This window comes from Pangasianodon hypophthalmus, chromosome 18 (assembly GCF_027358585.1).
Source record: "Pangasianodon hypophthalmus isolate fPanHyp1 chromosome 18, fPanHyp1.pri, whole genome shotgun sequence".
Classification (NCBI taxonomy): domain Eukaryota; kingdom Metazoa; phylum Chordata; class Actinopteri; order Siluriformes; family Pangasiidae; genus Pangasianodon; species Pangasianodon hypophthalmus.
This window is the reverse complement of record NC_069727.1, coordinates 10,344,287-10,361,583: the sequence shown is the minus strand read 5'-3', so window position 1 is coordinate 10,361,583 and position 17,297 is coordinate 10,344,287. Positions and strand designations below refer to the sequence as shown.

Genomic DNA, 17,297 nt, shown 5'->3' with positions numbered 1-17,297 from the left:
GTATTTGATCCCCAAGCAAAACATGAATTAGTACTTGGTGGAGAAACCTTTGTTGGCAAGCACAGAGGTAAGATGTTTCTTCCTCCAAACACGGAGAGTCGAGTTGATGCCAAAGAGCTCAATTTTGGTCTCATCTGACCACAGCACTTTCTCCAAATCCTTCTCTGAATCATTTAGATGTTCATTGGCAAACTTCAAACGGGCCTGTACATGTGCCTTTTTGAGGAGGGGGACCTTGCGGGCGCTGCATTTCAATCCATGGTGGCGTATTGTGTTACCAATGGTGACTGTGGTCCCAACTGCCTTGAGATCATTCACAAGCTCCTCCCGTGTAGTTCTGGGCTGATCTCTCACTTTTCTCATGATCATCCTTACCCCATGAGGCGAAATCTTGCACGGAGCTCCAGACCGAGGGCGATTGGTGGTTATTTTGTATTTCTTCCATTTGCGAATAATTGCTCCAACAGTTGTCTCCTTCTCACCAAGCTTCTTGCTGATGGTCTTGTAGCCCATTTCAGCCTTGTGAAGGTCTACAATCTTGTCCCTGACATCCTTTGACAGCTCTTTGGTCTTGCCCATGGTGGTGGTGAGGTTTGAATGGAAGACAGAGGTTCTGTGGACAGGTGTCTTTTATACACATTACGAGTTGTCGTTAGGAGCACTTTCTTAAATTGACAGGACTAATCTGTGTACCACATGAGCACATAACCAGTCTGTGGGAGCCAGAATTATTGATATAATAATTACTTGATATAATATTGATATAATAATTGATATAATAATTACTGATGTGAGTGATACTTTTTATTGTACATTTACCCTACCAGCAGTGATATATAAGCATGTAGATCCTAAGCTACAGAGACTGCATGAGAGATAAAGATACAGAAAGAGCAGTACAAAGGAAGGGAACGCATTGCTGGTTGGCTAATTTCCTGATTAATGTGTTTGCTTTCTTACTCATACGCAGTGTGTACGCAGCCTCACCTATCTCAAAATCCTCTACATTTCACATTTCATACTTGTCCAACCATGGCGTGCATACATATTTCACTTTGTCTGCTTCTACATTTGCTCCATTTTACAGGTAGGAAATTTTAAAATGCATTTTTTAATCAGTGGTATAATCATATCCTTAGTATATAATATACCGTTCAAGCAATATGGAAATACGATAGCATATATGTAACAATAATGTAATAATTAGATAAAACTATTGCATAAACCATATGAATATAATGCATATAATGTTTTGTTGGCTTGTTTCTTAACAAGCTCATGGAGTGGACATGGCAGAAAAGGACTCTTCAACTCCCCAGCTTAATGCCAACGAACCCTGTGAGTAACTGCAAATATACAAGTTAGATTTCAACTTTCAAATTGTGTTAACTGCATTAATACTCTTAAGAAATAAATAAGCTTATATTTCAAAATAGAGGAGATTTGATTGAAGCAGTACTCAATCATGAGTATATAATTGTTGCCAGGGTTCATGTGTTTCCTGATAAGAGGACAAAGCCTATACTTGTAATAAGTTACACAGGAAATTGTAATTTTTCAATAGCCACTGTTCTAGACCTAAGGGATAACATGGTCTAAAATACTGATTATACAAAATTTACTCATTAGTTAGCATATAGTATAGTATAGTATAGTATAGTATAGTAATAATAACGTAATAATAATATAATAGTCATATCGACAGGCTCATATGCTGTTGTCACCAAACCAAGGTGGTTTTATACCTACAGTGTGCATTTTAATAAACTCCACAATCCACAATTACATGAATCAGGCAATCAGACAAAGGTTACCTGCTAATTTTAACAACTTAGACTTCTCATATATTGTTGCTTTAGATGTGGATACATGTGCTGCTGTAACATAAATGAGTAACAACATAATATCTATCACTGATTTTTTTTGTAACATTGGAGCACACATTACCAAAAAGGCTAGCATACTACATGGCTAAAGATTCTATGATGGAAATTTGACTGAAGTTAACCTGAACATAAAATTTGTTTTACATAAATGTTAACACAAAAACAAGAGTCGATACTATAGATGTAGAAAATAAACTGACTGCATTTACTGAAGCCCATAAGGACAAAAGCAGCTCAGATGATGAGTAAGTAGACCAAATAGAAAAAAAATGTAGTTAGAGCATTTAATTATGCAACCATTAATTTACATTGATGTTAAGACAATTATATTTCTCCTATAGGGTCAATATTCATTTTAATTAGAAATTTGAATTTTAACTAGAAAATGTTTAATTTTTAAAACATTTAATTTGTTTTAATTTAATATTGAAATATTACTTCTAGTTTAATTTTTGTTAGAGATAATTCAGTAGCTTCTTGGAAACGTTCTAGAAAATGTAATTTTCTTACTATGTAGTAAAAAATGATTGTAGTAATTAAATGATTAAATGCTAATATAGTTTACAACTAAAAATACTGGAAATAGGGCATATACAGTATACATACCACTAAACTACGATAATCAAATACCATAGCTTTATCCTTTTAAAAAGATCTTTAAAAAATGTTTTTAAAAAGAAATTACTTTGACAAACAGTATAATGCATCATCATTTATAGAAAGATGTAACATGGTCTGGGGAGCCTTTTGTAACAATTTAAGAGTTAATTAAGTGTTATTTGTTAATGTACACTAACTGGACCTTTTATTAGGAAGGCCTGTACGCCTACTCTTTCAAATGCAATGCAGTTATCTAATCTGCCAATCGTGTGGCAGCAGTGCAACGCATAAAATCATGCAGATATGTTCCAGCAGCTTTGGGTAATGTTCACATCAATCAACAGAATGGGAAAAAAATATGATCTCAGTTATTTTGGCTGTGGCATGATTGTTGGTGACAGATGGGCTGGTTTGAGTATTTCTATAACTGCTGATCTCCTGGGATTTTCACACACAACAGTCTGTAGAGTTTACACAGAATGGTGCAATAAAGAAAAAACACCCAGCGAGAGGCAGTTCTGCAAACGGAAACGCCTTGTTGGTCAATGGACAATGGCCAGACTGGTTCGAGCTGACAGAAAGTGTTAATTATAGTAACTCAGATAACCATTCTGTACAATTATGGTGAGCAGAAAAGCATCTCAGAATGCACAACACGTCGAGCCTTGAAGCGGATGGGCTACAAGAGCAGAAGACCACATCGGGTTCCACTTTTGTCAGCCAAGAACAGAAAGCTGAGGCTGCAGTGGGCACAGGCTCACCAAAACTAGACAGGTGAAGACTGGAAAAAAAAACAAAAAACAAAACAAAAAAAACATAGCCTGGTCTGATGAATCTCAATTTCTGCTGAGCCTCACAAATGGTAGGGTCAGAATTTGGTGCCAACAGCATGAATCCATGGACCCGACCTGCCTTGTGTCAACAGTCGAGGCTAGTGGAGGTGGAGTAATGGTTTGGGGAATGTTTTCTTGGCACACATTGGGCCTGTTAAGACCAATCAATCATCACTTGAATGCCACAGCCTATTTGAGTATTGTTGCTGAGCATGTGCATCCCTTCATGGCCACAATTTACCCATCTTCTAATGGCTGCTTTCAGCATGATAATGCACCATGTCACAAAGCCAAAGTGAAAGCTATTAGAACACCTTTTAGGATGTGGTAGAATGGGAGAAAGTGCACCTGAAAAGTCTGCAGGAATTGCGTAATGTAATCATGTCGACATGGAATCTATGCCACAAAGAATTGAGGCTGTTCTGAGAGCAAAACGAGGCCATACCCAGTATTAGTATAGTGTTCCTAATAAAGTGCTCAGTGAATGTATAATAAATTAAAAGTACCCACAGGGTCAGATTGTTCTGTCATTAAATGTACATCAAGAGAGATGAACAGTTTCAGCAAATAGGAATTTGATGAATACAGAAATAAAGGATGGTAAATAAAGACCTCTGTCAATTTATTTCAGATGGGCCACAGAGTCTGACCATTCTTGGTCCAGGTGCAGTGACTGTAGGAGTCCCATGTAGCTATATATGCATTGCTGATTGCTCACCTACATGCAATTACACAATTGGTATTGATGACCAGACTGGAGAGGGCAATGAAGTAGATTTTACCCTAAGCCAGTGGGTGAAGTCCAAAATAGTGACCTGCACTGCAAAAAATCCTGTCACCGGAAACTCCTCCACAGCCAGGAAAACCCTGCGCATTTTGGGTATGTTGTCATAATGTTGATCAGAGCAAACAGCTTAACAGAGTCACTCACTTCTCATTATGAGCAGTACCAACTTTCAGTTTTCGAAAGCAACTCACACTGTGCACTGATTTTCCTTTCCAGAGGGGCCAGTGGACGTTTTAATCAGTGGACCACAGACTCTAACACCAGGTAAAACTCAGCGTTTTCTGTGCAGTGCGACCTGTAAACCCTCCTGCACTTACACCTGGGTTGTTGATGGAGATTCAGTTCCTGGGTCTGGGGATGAGGTAGCAATCACAGCACCTTTGGAGGCCACCTCAGGAACCATCATCTGCAAGGCCACGAACACTGTTTCAGGACTGTTTGTAACAGCGATCCAAAAGCTAAATGCTACAAGTAAGTAACGCCATATTTCCAGTAGGTACATGACAAGTTTCACTGCTTGGTCATTTAAACTCAAAGCAAGCATCCTGCCTGTCTCCAATTTACTGATAGGAATAGCTGAGGCCAAAAGTTTACATACACCTAGGCTAACAATATCCAAACTCCAAACAATAACTCCACACATTTCATATTACCAAACATTTCCTGTGTTAAGTCAATTACGGTATCTACTTTATTTCTGTAATATTTTCAATGTAATAGCCAAGAGACATATTTTCAGCTTTCATTTACTACATCATGTCTTCAGTGGATCAAAGGTTTACACACACTTTGATAGCTCCTCACAATACTTTGCTGGAAGCTTTGCTATTTCCTCCTGTCAGAACTGGTGTAACTCAGTCAGTTTTGTGGGTCTCTTTGATCAAACACACCTTTTCAGTTCAGTCCAATTTTCAGTTTCAGATCAGGTCTTTGTGATGGCCACTCCAGTACTTCCATTTTGTTGTTTTTAAACCATTTTATTATTCATTTTATTTGAATTAAAAGCCTCACCCTTTTAATTCAAATAAAATGAATAATAAAATGGTTTAAAAAAAAAAGAAAAAAAAAAAAAAAAAAAAAAGGTATTCATCCTAGTGATCAACTGTAAACTTCATTCTGGCTTTTTTATGCCAGTGTTCTATTAGGGGCTTCTTCCGTGTGCAACAGCCTTTCAAGCCAGTGGTGATTGTACAATCCACGATTTTTTTTCTAAGATCTTGGCTGAGTTGACTTAATTTTTCCATGGTATCAAGGGCAAAAAGGCAATGGCTCTAATACAAGTCTTAATTATAGCTCTTACTTATGCCATTGCTCAATCAGAATTTTCTAACATTTATTACAGCAATTTCTGGAATCTTCCAGACTGTTTAGCGTCTGTATGCAAACTTTGGACTGGCACTCCCACTGGAATTCTGATACAGAGAATTAGAGCTAATAAATTGTTTTAAAATGACCTCTGATGTGAACAAAGTAGATGCCCTAATTGACTTGCCAATAGAAGTTTATGGTAACAGGAAATGTGAAAAACTGAGACTGAATATCTTTAGGTGTATGTAAACACTGTATTCAGAGATTCATCAAGCCCTCAACTGTATTCAGAGATTCAAGTGATTCTTAGAGAAATTTGTCATCATCAAGACCAAACATTTTTAAATACTGATTTTTTATTTCTTCCTCAAAATCCTTTGATATTCAATTTTGTAAGTTATTTTATTATATTTTTATCAGGTACAGAAAATTACGATTTATGATCTTGTTAATGTTGCAATTTTATTTTGCAGAAAGCTATCGGTCCACAGCTGAAAGAGTGGAGTTGCTGCCAACACTGGTGTTTGCAAGTGTTATACAGTTTGGTATAATGTTTACATTATGACCGAGTCGAGTATATCATTACTTAAGAAAAGAGAGTTGTGTTTCATAACTAATGACGCAGCGGTTTACTCCCTCAGTATCGTCAATGTGGACATAAAATAACTGAATTCTGATGAACAAACTGGGCTGTTTATATTATTAAAAAAAAATAAAAAATTAATAAACAGTCTCATGGAAGCCAAACTAAATAAAAAATCATTGTCAAACATGTTTAGTTAATTTAACTCTAGATTTGAGGTATAAGATGTTAGATCACTCAAACATTGATGACTTAACAGTAACAGACTTGTTTGGAGTACAAGCCTATGCTTTTTCAAAAACTGCCACTAATACAGAGTCCAGTTCTTCTCCTCTGTCCCTCCACAACACAGAAGTTATACTCCATATTTCTTCTTCAGGGTTTGGACTGAATGGTCCTCCAGTCCAGCATGTGCAATGCATTGAAACAGCTCCTGTAATACTGGGGGAAATGAAGAAAAAAAATTATTTTCTGCATTCACTGGGACATAACAGCATATAAAATGTTAACATTTAACATAAGAATGCATACATTCTGCTTGTGTACATGTGTTGTGATTATGTAATATGGATTTTGCACCTGTATCAGTCATTAATATAGAGAGTTAATATGCCCAAGATTTTTTTGTATTGCACAAATGTAATATCAAGCTGTTCAATATGGCAGTGAACTGACTGCATGGATTACTGTGCTGTGTGAATGTAAATGTCCAGAAACTGATATGCTAACATCAATTATTAGATACACCTCCAAAAAAAAAGGTTTATGGACACCTGACCATAACACTCATGTGTTGCGGAACACCCCATTCCAAATCTAATCCCCTCTTTGCTGTTATAATAACCGTCACTCTTCTGCAAAGGGTTTCCACTAGATTTTTGAGCGTGGTTGTGGGGATTTGTGGTCACTCAGCCACAAGAGCATTAGTGAAATCAGGCACTGATGCTGAGTGAGGAGGTCTGGGGTGCAGTCGGTGTTCCAGTTCATCCCAAAAGTGTTCAGTGGGGTTGAGGTCAGGGCTCTGTGCAGGACACTCGAGTTCTTCCACTCCAACCTTGGCACACCATGTCTTCATGGAGCTCACTTTGTGCATTGTCTTATTTCCAGTGAAGGGAAATCGTAATGCTTCCAACTTTGGGGCAGTTCATGTTGAGTCCACAAACGTTTGGTCATATAGTATATGTGTACAATTACTGATTGTAGTCCATCACTTGCTAAATAAAATTTGTCTGCACCATACATCAGAACGACCATATGATCACCAATGGTCAAGATATTTGGCAGTGGACAATTCTCAGCACAGCACCGACAACGACATGGTACTGTGTGTGGTGCTGGTATGATAAAGTGCAGCAACAAGGTAGGTGTGTCTAATAGAGTGACCATTATGAATACACAGTGTTTAAATTTATGCCATGCCAGATACACATGTGCCAGTGCCACACACAGACACAGAACCATGTCAGTGTCACTACTGTTGTCCTAGGATAATCACTCAGCATGTAGGTTGACTACAGACATAAAAACCCAAGTGGAAATTGGACTCTTGGCACTTGGTCAAAACGCTTTACCTTCATGGCTAAGATTAGATGAAAGAAGCTACCTGCCAACACTGCATTAAAACCCACTAAGAAAGTGCATTTAGACTTAATGGGCACACCAAATATACAGAACTGCAGCACTTTGAGTCTGTCAGCATTCCACATGCAAATGCAAATGCAGATGATCCCCCATGAGACTGATTTATCAGGGGACGGGCATGGTCCTTGTAGGTCTGGTCTCCAATTTTCAAAGATCATTTCAAACCTTCAAATTCTAAATTTTGTATTCAAGAATTTGTAAACCCTTCAACCATCCAAACCATCCATTCAAACCATGTAAGAATGTAAGGTAAGACTGGTAGTGTGATGAACAATTCATGAATTCCCTGAGTAAACGATCATGTACTACTAATAGACACAATCCAAAGCTAAGGTGAAAAAAACAAAACGCTGATGAATCTATAAAGAGAACACACCTTGCTTTTCAGTGGATGACATAAACATAACAGCCATGTCAAATCTTCTCACACTTGACAAGCTTTTCAGGATGGTCAATATGACTGATGGGTCATCATTTCTGAAGAAGAATACATTAGTAAATTAGGAACAAGAAAGTCTTAGAGGAGTGCATTTATTAGAAAATTATTAATGGGAAAGTTTTATAAAGGAGGGACAACCATATATAACACAACACTAAAAGAAAATAGCATGCACATCAAGAACATACATTATACAGACATCTGAAGGATTAAAATATGTTGCTGTATGTGTTTGGACCATTTGAATTCGACTTACTTAGTGTAAAAACTCTGAAGTACTTTCAAAATCTTATTAAGAATATCAGGCTCCAGAGAGTTTTGGAAAATAGTTTGAAAAGCATCAGGCTGAATTTGCTGGAATAAAACAAGACCATCATAACGGACACAATGCAACAGAATTGTACTGTATGTACATAAAATTATATTAGTTTTAAACAATAAAAAGCAGCACCTACCTTTAAATACTGGTAGGTAAGTTCAGGATGATTACCGATCTTCCTTAGATCTGCTTCTAGCTGGAAGCTGTTAGTGGGGGCTGGAGGAATAACTTCATGCTGGACTGAGGAGGAAGACAATGATAATGGTTGGTCTGTTTTACCAGGAACTTTTTCCTCTTTGTGCAATACATTTTGTTTTCCAAAGGAATCTCCATCTGGGCCTCTGAAATATAACAATTAATAATCCAGTTCAATGGTTGTTCAACATAAGTTAAACATCTAAATGTACAGTGTGATGGGTGACAAAGGAAAAAAAAATGTTGGTTGTTACACTGTTGGAGACATTTTGCTGGTATGATTTGGCTCCACTTGTCCCTTTAGAGGGAAGGGTCACTGCAAATCAATACAAAGTTCTTCTGACTGATCACCTTGAGAGTGGGAGTGGTCTCTTCCAGGATGACAATGCTACCATCCACTGGGCCCGAGGGCTCATGTAATAGTTTCAGGAGTATAAAAATGATGCAAGTCATATGCTATGGCAATCACAGTCACCCAACTGAACGTTTATGGGAGATTTTGGACCATCACGTTAGACAGCGATCTCCACCACCATCATCAAAACACCAGCTGAGGAAATATGTTTTGGTAGAATGGTGTTTATTCCTCTAAGGCAGTCCCAGAGACTTTCAGAAACTGTGCCTTGGCACACTGAAGCTGTTCTGGCAGATCATGGTGGCCAAACTCCTTAATAAGACACTTTATATTGGTCTTTGCTTTATTATGTCACCCATCTGTAACAATGCAATGAACGTCTGTAATTCCCATCAGTTAAACAGAAGCCAGACAGGTGCATGAAGATGAACTCTCCAAAACCACTGAACATCTGTTTCAGCTGCTGGACAACATGATGTGATCACCAGTGGGTTGCGTCTAGAAACATACTTTCCTCCAGAGTACTTATATCGTAGGCATTTTAACAGCATTTTGAACACTCAACAGAAAAAAATTTAAGTACTCAGACTCTGAAGGTATTGATCTTGACTTTACAAAGTCTATTGTGTTTTCACCTTGATAAAAACTTGTCTTTGGAAACTAGCTGTGTGATACGGACTTACGTGGCTGGTGGTTCTGATGGAGGCTGTGATATCTCCTCTATCTTCTGGATCTTAGCAAAAGGAACAGAAGAGCATGGAGAGGCCTCACATTTCATCTCTTTCTCTGATGAAGATGCTGATGCAGTGGATAATATCCCAGACCTTGAAGAGCTTGCCTTGGCTGTGACTCTCTGAGGGTCAGCTACAGAGGTGAGCTTTCCACCAACTTCCTCGATCTCTATTCTTTTCAATGGTTTCTGTAGCACAAGAGCAAATACAGATTTCCAGACATTCAGATCATGCTGCTGTAGGCTTTCTCCTCCAAAAACTCTTTACGTTTAACATGAAACTGATTCAGTCAGTGCAGTTAAATAAATAAAGCTTTAAATAAACAATGTTGGCTGCAAGTTTTTACTGAATAAAACCTGTAGCGTTTTATTTCTTTTTTCTTTATTTCTACAAAAGCTGCTAAACAACAACAAATTTGAGGTTATTGGAGATTTACTGTTGATCTGAGGTGTTCTGGTTTGTCGATTGGCTGAACTGTTCTTCTTTGTGTGCCATCTGCTTGTTGCAGCCCAGTAGGCATCATCTCCTGAATAATATACAAACAATTTATTACACATTTATCAAGACCCTGGCTGGTAGAAATAAGTCTCTAATGAGGCTTGAAAAAAAGCCCTAAGTAATGGCTTTAATGTTCTTATTAACAAAAGGAAGCATTTCAGTTTTTCGGGTTATAAAGTGCTTTTCATGGTAATGACTGCAACTGAAGAATAAAATGAATCACACAATTCTTGTGAGTGCTACTACAGTACTGTCAATATTCTGGCATCACAGTATTATTGTTAATTACAATGCAGTTCAAATACTGTTAAATAATAATTAGTGTTCTTATTTGTATCATGGTTACCATGTTGAGTTTTTTGAGCTCGTTCATTGCTTGCTTGTTTCCTGGTTCGAGCTTCAGAAGCTGCTCAAAATCTATACAGAAAAATTAATGACAACACCATTAATATAATAAAACCATATTATGATATACATGCCGTGAACTCGATAAGCATCTCAGTATCGGTTAACATATGGCCAAGTTTGTGGACACCTGACCATCAGACCCATATTGGCTTGTTAAACCCATCCCAATAACCTCCACTCTTCTGGGAAGGCTTTCCACTAGATTTTGGAGTGTGACTGTGGGGATTTGTGATCAGTCAGCTACAAGAGCATTAGTGAGATCAGGCACTGATGCTGGGTGAGAAGGTCTGGGGTGCAGTCGGTGTTCCAGTTCATCCCAAAGGTGTTCAGTGGGGTTGAGATTAGGGCTCTGTGCAGGACACTCGAGTTCTTCCACTCCAACCTTAACACACCATGTCTTCATGGAGCTCATTTTGTGCATTGTTTTATTTCCAGTGAAGGGAAATTGTAATGCTTCCAGCTTTGTGGCAACAGTTCATGTTGAGGCCCACGTACGGCTGTGATAGCCTGTTGTCCACAAACGTTTGGTCATATAGTATATGTGTACAATTACTGATTGTAGATGTTCAGTGGGGTTGAGGTCAGGACTCAAGTACACTCCACCACAAATAGTGAGGCAGAATTACCCATCATTACCACACACAAACTACTACGCTAAAGTATTGTATATAATCTGCTAAAAATTCTAAGTAGACAGTTAGACAAGTCATTTAGGCACAAAGCAATTGTATGAATAGGAATGAAATCAAATATACCAAATACAGTCCTGCCCAAAAGAAAATGACAGAAAAAACCATATTCTATTACTAGATTCTATTACTAACAGTAAGCAGCTAATTATCAAAATAAGTTAACAAGGGTTTATACTAACAAAAGATATGCTTGATGATACTCAGGGCCTGATATCCAGTAGTACTGAAAATTACATAGACGGAATAAATTTTAACCTGCTTTGGCTTCAATAAGCCTTCCCAGGGCCACTCTGGCTGTGCCGCGTCGAGCAAAGGCTTTTGAGTAGGTGTTGTCCAGAGCAATTGCTTTGGTGCAGTCTTCTTCTGCCTCGGCATACCTGCACAGCATAAACAAAACACACACATGAGGCTATATGCTTTCCTTGAGTCTTTCCTTTGTACATTTATGGTCAAATTAGATTGCTCATGTAATGACTGTAAAAGTAAAAAAAAAAGTATAAGCATACTGTTTTAATATATTTGTGCTATTTGCGTTTTTTTTTTTTTTTAAATCCACAAAGAAATGAAAATGCACCTCTCAAGTTTGAGGTATGCCATAGCCCTGTTAGCAGCAAGCAGAACGTTTGAGGCATCAGCCTCCATGCCTTTAGTGTAGCACTCCACAGCTGCCTCGTATTTTCCCTCTTTAAAGTAAGCATTGCCCTATAAGAACATCAGAGAGCAAATTCACTTTTAACGAAGACACACTCCGAGTTTGCTAATTAAGTGTACACAATTTTGCAAGCATGGACTTGTAGTGGTGTTGAAATAAAAATAAGTTAAAAAAACAAAAAAAAAAAACAAGTAAAAACAAAACAAAACAAAAAAAAAACAGATGATGTGCTCACCCTATCTTTTTGCACAACTGCCTCTTGTCTTCTCTGCTGTTCCACCTCCAGTTGCGTCGGTTTTACAGCCTCGGTACGTGGCACATCAGCCACTGTATTCTCCGTCTTCCCTTCCTGCTTTTGGGATCCTAGAACCTGGGAGATGGAACATAGTAAAGAATCGAATTTCAAGGCTCAACCTTTAACACCAAAAATACAGGAAGTACTAAGACAGGAACCAACCTGGTTCAGTTTCTTTATCTCATTCTGAGCATCAAGGTTCTCTGGATCCAACTTCAGAACCATTTCATAATCTTATAAATAAAAGTTACAATCATCATTACTTATTTACAACATGCAACTTCACATAACACAAACACAGCAACATAATATGCAGGAGTAACATTCAGGAGACATAACAAGAAAACCTCTTTAAACAGATGATTTTAGTTATACACCCTCACCTTCTAGAGCACCTTGATGGTTTTTAAGAGCAAAACGAGCAGCTCCTCTTCGGCTATAAGCTTTAATGTATTTGCTGTCCAGTGCTATGGCCAGGTTACAGTCCGACTCTGCAACGGCATACCTACAACATGCAACATTCAAAACCTTCAAATGAATAGACTGAGACAAATAAAACATTCTGACAAAATCAAAACTGTATAAACAATAATAAAGCATTAGCAACTGCAGCCTTGCAACCAAATAATAACTTTTGTGGCTTGTTTGAATTTTGGTGCATAAAGCCATGACATGTGAGATCTCCTTGTGTGCCTGCAGAAGGGCCTGGCCAATTTTCTAGCCACTGGCTAAAAAAATAGAGAAAGAGCTAGTAAAGAGCTCCTTTTATGATTATGTCACTGAGAATATCTGACAATTCCTTGGTAGTGTTGTGTTTGCTCAGCTGAGTATGTCCTTCTAAATATCTATCGCTGATCTAAACATTTACGTGAACCAGTCTTATGGTCATATGATGGTCACCAGCATCTCAAACAGCTATCTACCCTCTTAGTGAGCCAGTTAGAACCCAATGGGACTGTTACTCCTGCGTCTGATACGCTGACATATGGCAATAGCCCTTGCCCTTCACTCAAACGCAGAAAAAACAACTAAATGGGTTTAGAGGCACTGATGTATCCAGACATTATTAGGTAAAAATGCCCCTTTTTGTAGGAACGCAGTCTGCATTGCTAATCAGAGGAACAACCTGTGAAACTATACAATACGATTACTAGTATTCTCATTCCAGAAAATGCTGCATTTACTTTTTCCATTGTCCTCCACGTCAAGTTAATAAAGTACAATGACACAGAACAGGGGTTATTGAATCCAGTATCAAGGACACAGTAAAAAAGGCACAGTTTGAAGTTTTTCTAACATTGAGACACCTGAGGAGCAAATTACCAAACCCAAAACCATCATGAGCTAGATCAGATGTGTTGAGAGCAGGGAAAACTGTACAGGGTCTGGAGTTGAGAGCCACTGGTGTAGAATATAAACTGTATAAAGCACAACATTCTTACTTTTTAAGTCTGAAGAAGCAGGCTGCTCGGTTTGTGGGCAGAACAGGGCTGTATGGGTCTGCGCTCATGCCCTTGGTATAGCACTCAATGGCATCATCATACTTTCCATCTTTGAAAAACTTGTTACCCTGAGAAAACAGGAATATAGGGAAAAGATTCCTTGTAAATAGTGATTTATTCTGTATGTAAAACACCATTTTAAGTGACTGTTAGTCAGTCTGAATTATAAGATTCCGTCAAAACGTCTTGACTTCTTAGCAAGTAAGTCTGTAAGAACATCTATCTATTTATCTATTAACAACTATCTATATGTATTCTTTTTAAATAATACAAACATGCAGCATTTCATGTGTCATTGACTGGTTATGCTGAGATCTACGTAAAAATCTGTGTAAATCGGAAAATACTCGGGTGCTTGTCTTTTTATCATCCAAAACCTACATTCTGTGACTGTGGCTTTGAAATAAACTTAATAACTATCCAACCTTCACACAGCACCTTTACCTTCTCTTTCTCTTTCTCAGCTAGGTCTCTGTCCACTTGCGCTTCCTCAGAGTCTGAGTCATTAGATTCAGCCGGGCTGACTTCTTTGTCCAGTGCCTCTAGGGCCTTGTCCTGTAATACACAAGTACGATTTATAAAAATCAACAGTACCAAAAATTCCATGTCTTTAATTAGAAGCCAAAAGAGTGGCATAGAACAGAAATGTATTACCACGTTGAATTTGTCCCAAGCTTTGTAGTCATATGATTTTATTCTTTGTACTGGCTTCTCCTCCCCTTGATCATTCTCTGCAGGGGGTTTACTTCTGACCTTGCGCTTCTTCTTGTAATCCTTGTTTCTTACAGGTGGGAGAGTTTTCTGTGGTGTTAAGAAAACATTCAGAAAGCCATGTCAGGTAGGTAGCAGAAATAGAAGAGTAGTAGCAAGCAGCACTTAGTGTGTTTATGTGGGCGTAGGAATATCTTACGGGAAAATGTTGCTGCCTTTTTTTTTTTTTTAATTACAAAAACAGCTCATTTAAAAAAAAAAAAAAAAGGAGCCAAAAGGTGTCCTTTTTGTTACTGAGGTTAAGTTTCCTTTTAGATGTAAGCATAGAACTAATGTCAAGGAAGTAAAGTTGAAATCGCACACCTGAGGATCTGCTAGGTTTCCTGCACAAAGCTGTTCATCTTTTTTCTTTATGTCATCTTCCCAGCTATCAAGCTCTTTCATAAAGTTATGAAGATCCTCTGCATTTTGACGCATCTGCATTTGCAGCTCCATGGCTTTGTTGCCAGCAGACATGATGGCGTTTTTCTGTCAGTCTGAAACAGAACAAAGAAGAAAGGCACAAATACACTTTCGTAGCAGGCACCTGTTAACACATTACCAATTATTTTTCTAAAAATGAGCTCTGTTCTGATTTCCATGAGGATTTCAATGGGTTTTGCTAAATTCCAGGCAGGTTATAGCAACCAGAGAAACAGCAATATGAATGGATACAGATGGAATTTTTCAATACATTACTACACATACATCATCAACACAAGCAGTGGTATAATGCATGCTGGTTTGATTTTTTTTTTTTTTTTGGTCTGGCATTTTTTGAGTCTCATTTGTATAATTTTTTCCACAATATCTGTCATGGCTCATGGCTGCAGCCTGTAGAAGCACACTATGACAGGGTTAAAAAAAAAAGAAAAGAGGGGGAAATAAAACTTGTCTTTTCTGTCCCCGTCCCTGCTCTGACTGCAACTGGTTACTCTCATCGACTGTCAAAATGAGGTTGAACTGAGCTTGAATACATCTGATGCCTTGGCTACACAAGACTCAGCTTTAAAAAGCTCACCCAAAACAGTCGCCCGTTTACAAATGAGGCATTTTTACTGGAAACCTGGGCAGATGCTGGAATCCTCCTGTCATCTGTGTGAATGCTTTTAGGCTACAACTAGCAAAAGGGAAAATTCATTTAAAAATGGGTTCCGGATAAATTGCTGACGCAGTGTATTTTATTTGTGGCATTGGATTTTTACCGCATTTAAAGTAGAATCTTTGAATGACTTGCATTGGACTATTTCATATTACAGTGTTAGTAGTAAAATCATATGGGATAGTCCAAGTTGACATGTTCCATTAACTAATTTCTGACTGTTCTACGATATGTAATTGATCTCCCATTCTTCTAATGATACAATCTATTAATTTCATCCTATTCTGCATTTATGATTATTATTGCCAAAATATGACTTAATAACAATATTGACATAAGGGTACATTATATAGCCAAATGTATGTAGACACCTGACCATCACACCCATATGTAGAGCATATCTTCGCCAAACTGTTGCCACAAAGTTGGAAGCACACACTTGTCTAGAATGTCTTTGTATGCTGTAAAATTACAATTTCCCTTCACTGGAACTAAGAGACCCAAACCTGTTCCAGCATGACAATGCCCCTGTGCACAAAGCGAGCTCCATGAAGACATGGTGCATCAATATACACTATACACACATACACACACTATATACGCTATTCTCCAGTACACTAAATCAACAATTTACTCAGAACAGGTTTTAAAACAACCGTTTCCCAACACCAGAAGGAGAGCTTGCCAAAAGCAAATAAATACTGATAATAATGACAGTATCATATACTAAACACATATCATAGCCGCAGCTTTTATTATTAATTAAGCACGCGCAGCTCTGTGACTAACCGTGTGGCTAACCGGAAACGCGTGACGGTTGCCTCGCGAGCTAGCTCTTTTAATATTTTCACATATAGTACGAGTTTTAAACGTGACAACAAAACAATAAGAGTATAGAAAAAAAGATAACGTTAAAATAATATTAACATACCTCTCAAATCTCAAAAATAGAACAAAAACACAACTCCCATCCAAGTTAGAAGAACTCAGTGCTCACTTGATTTTTTTTTCTGTTTGTGTACAGCGCCATGACAGCCAAGTACCAGCATGCTTTGCGCTTGAACCGTTCTCGAAACATCTGCGATACTGCTGATTCAAAACACTGCTTCGAGGTGCATATGAAGCGTTTAAAAAGTCTCAGTGGCTTGTCACTTGACGTTTAACGTCGGTGTAAGGCCCAGAAGAAACCCGTGTCAAATGTAATGCAAAATATTTTAATAGTTTTGTTTCATATTACCGGACTGATTCAAATGAGTCGACACTGATTCGTGATTCCTTGTGTTCTGTTGATCAACCGATGCACTTTCACTTTCATGGGAGTATTCAGGCTAAAACTGAGTTAAAATCGGCTCGGAGAAAGAAAAACATACGTTTCTGAGATGTTCAAACCGAGAGCTGTTGGTTGGTGAAATGGAACCAGCAATAAATAAACCATGGTCAAAATCTTCCTCCTGTTTCGAAAAAGAGTCGATTACGCTAGTGGCATCTGGTGGTCAAAAGGATGAACTGCACTTAGTAATCTACTGCATCCTAGTGCAAGCTGCAGTGGGCTTTGGGGTTCCCAAAAACCAAACCTGTGCCTTCCAGTGCTTCGAAAACACCTCAAATGTGGGAAATCCCTATTATATAATAGTGTCAATGTTTTATATTAAATAACAATGTTTTATATTAAATAATAAGCAAATACGAAATGTTAAATTGATTATGAAAGAGTCAGAACA

General features: G+C 38.0%; 2 protein-coding genes across 4 annotated transcripts; one reads left to right on the top strand and one right to left on the bottom strand.

The window, feature by feature from the left end:
• LOC113532409 (uncharacterized) lies at positions 1 to 6,026 on the top strand. The gene is made up of 5 exons (XM_034313233.2): positions 1 to 1,087; positions 1,276 to 1,338; positions 3,951 to 4,199; positions 4,323 to 4,577; positions 5,888 to 6,026. Exons 1-5 carry the CDS (start codon positions 943 to 945, stop codon positions 5,977 to 5,979), a joined length of 804 nt encoding a protein of 267 aa, XP_034169124.2. The 5' UTR covers positions 1 to 942; the 3' UTR covers positions 5,980 to 6,026.
• rpap3 (RNA polymerase II associated protein 3) lies at positions 5,751 to 16,971 on the bottom strand. Of its 3 annotated transcripts, none has more exons than XM_034313385.2 (17): positions 16,814 to 16,971; positions 14,799 to 14,971; positions 14,379 to 14,525; positions 14,169 to 14,279; positions 13,665 to 13,792; positions 12,606 to 12,727; positions 12,385 to 12,455; positions 12,163 to 12,297; positions 11,850 to 11,977; positions 11,531 to 11,652; positions 10,522 to 10,592; positions 10,114 to 10,203; positions 9,630 to 9,865; positions 8,533 to 8,737; positions 8,334 to 8,431; positions 8,015 to 8,115; positions 5,751 to 6,438 (listed from the first exon to the last, which is right to left on the bottom strand). In XM_034313385.2, the coding sequence occupies exons 2-17, from the start codon at positions 14,949 to 14,951 to the stop codon at positions 6,353 to 6,355; spliced, it is 2,004 nt and encodes a 667-aa protein (XP_034169276.2). In that variant the 5' UTR covers positions 14,952 to 14,971; positions 16,814 to 16,971; the 3' UTR covers positions 5,751 to 6,352. The 3 variants fall into 3 exon arrangements, with proteins under 3 accessions (XP_034169276.2, XP_026779620.3, XP_034169277.2); XM_026923819.3 differs by lacking the exon at positions 16,814 to 16,971 and adding an exon at positions 16,508 to 16,704; XM_034313386.2 differs by lacking the exon at positions 16,814 to 16,971 and adding an exon at positions 16,366 to 16,386.
• Between the last annotated feature and the right edge of the window lie 326 nt (positions 16,972 to 17,297).

Excerpts from the sequence above, each read along its gene's own strand:
- LOC113532409 (XM_034313233.2), top strand. The coding sequence starts at position 943 with ATGTGTTTGCTTTCTTACTCATACGCAGTGTGTACGCAGCCTCACCTA. Across the intron at positions 1,088-1,275 it reads ACATTTGCTCCATTTTACAG|CTCATGGAGTGGACATGGCA; the intron begins GTAGGAAATTTT and ends TTTCTTAACAAG. Across the intron at positions 4,578-5,887 it reads CCAAAAGCTAAATGCTACAA|AAAGCTATCGGTCCACAGCT; the intron begins GTAAGTAACGCC and ends TTTATTTTGCAG.
- rpap3 (XM_034313385.2), bottom strand. The coding sequence starts at position 14,951 with ATGTCTGCTGGCAACAAAGCCATGGAGCTGCAAATGCAGATGCGTCAA. Across the intron at positions 13,793-14,168 it reads CTGAGAAAGAGAAAGAGAAG|GGTAACAAGTTTTTCAAAGA; the intron begins GTAAAGGTGCTG and ends CTGTTTTCTCAG. Across the intron at positions 12,456-12,605 it reads CCATCAAGGTGCTCTAGAAG|ATTATGAAATGGTTCTGAAG; the intron begins GTGAGGGTGTAT and ends TTTATTTATAAG.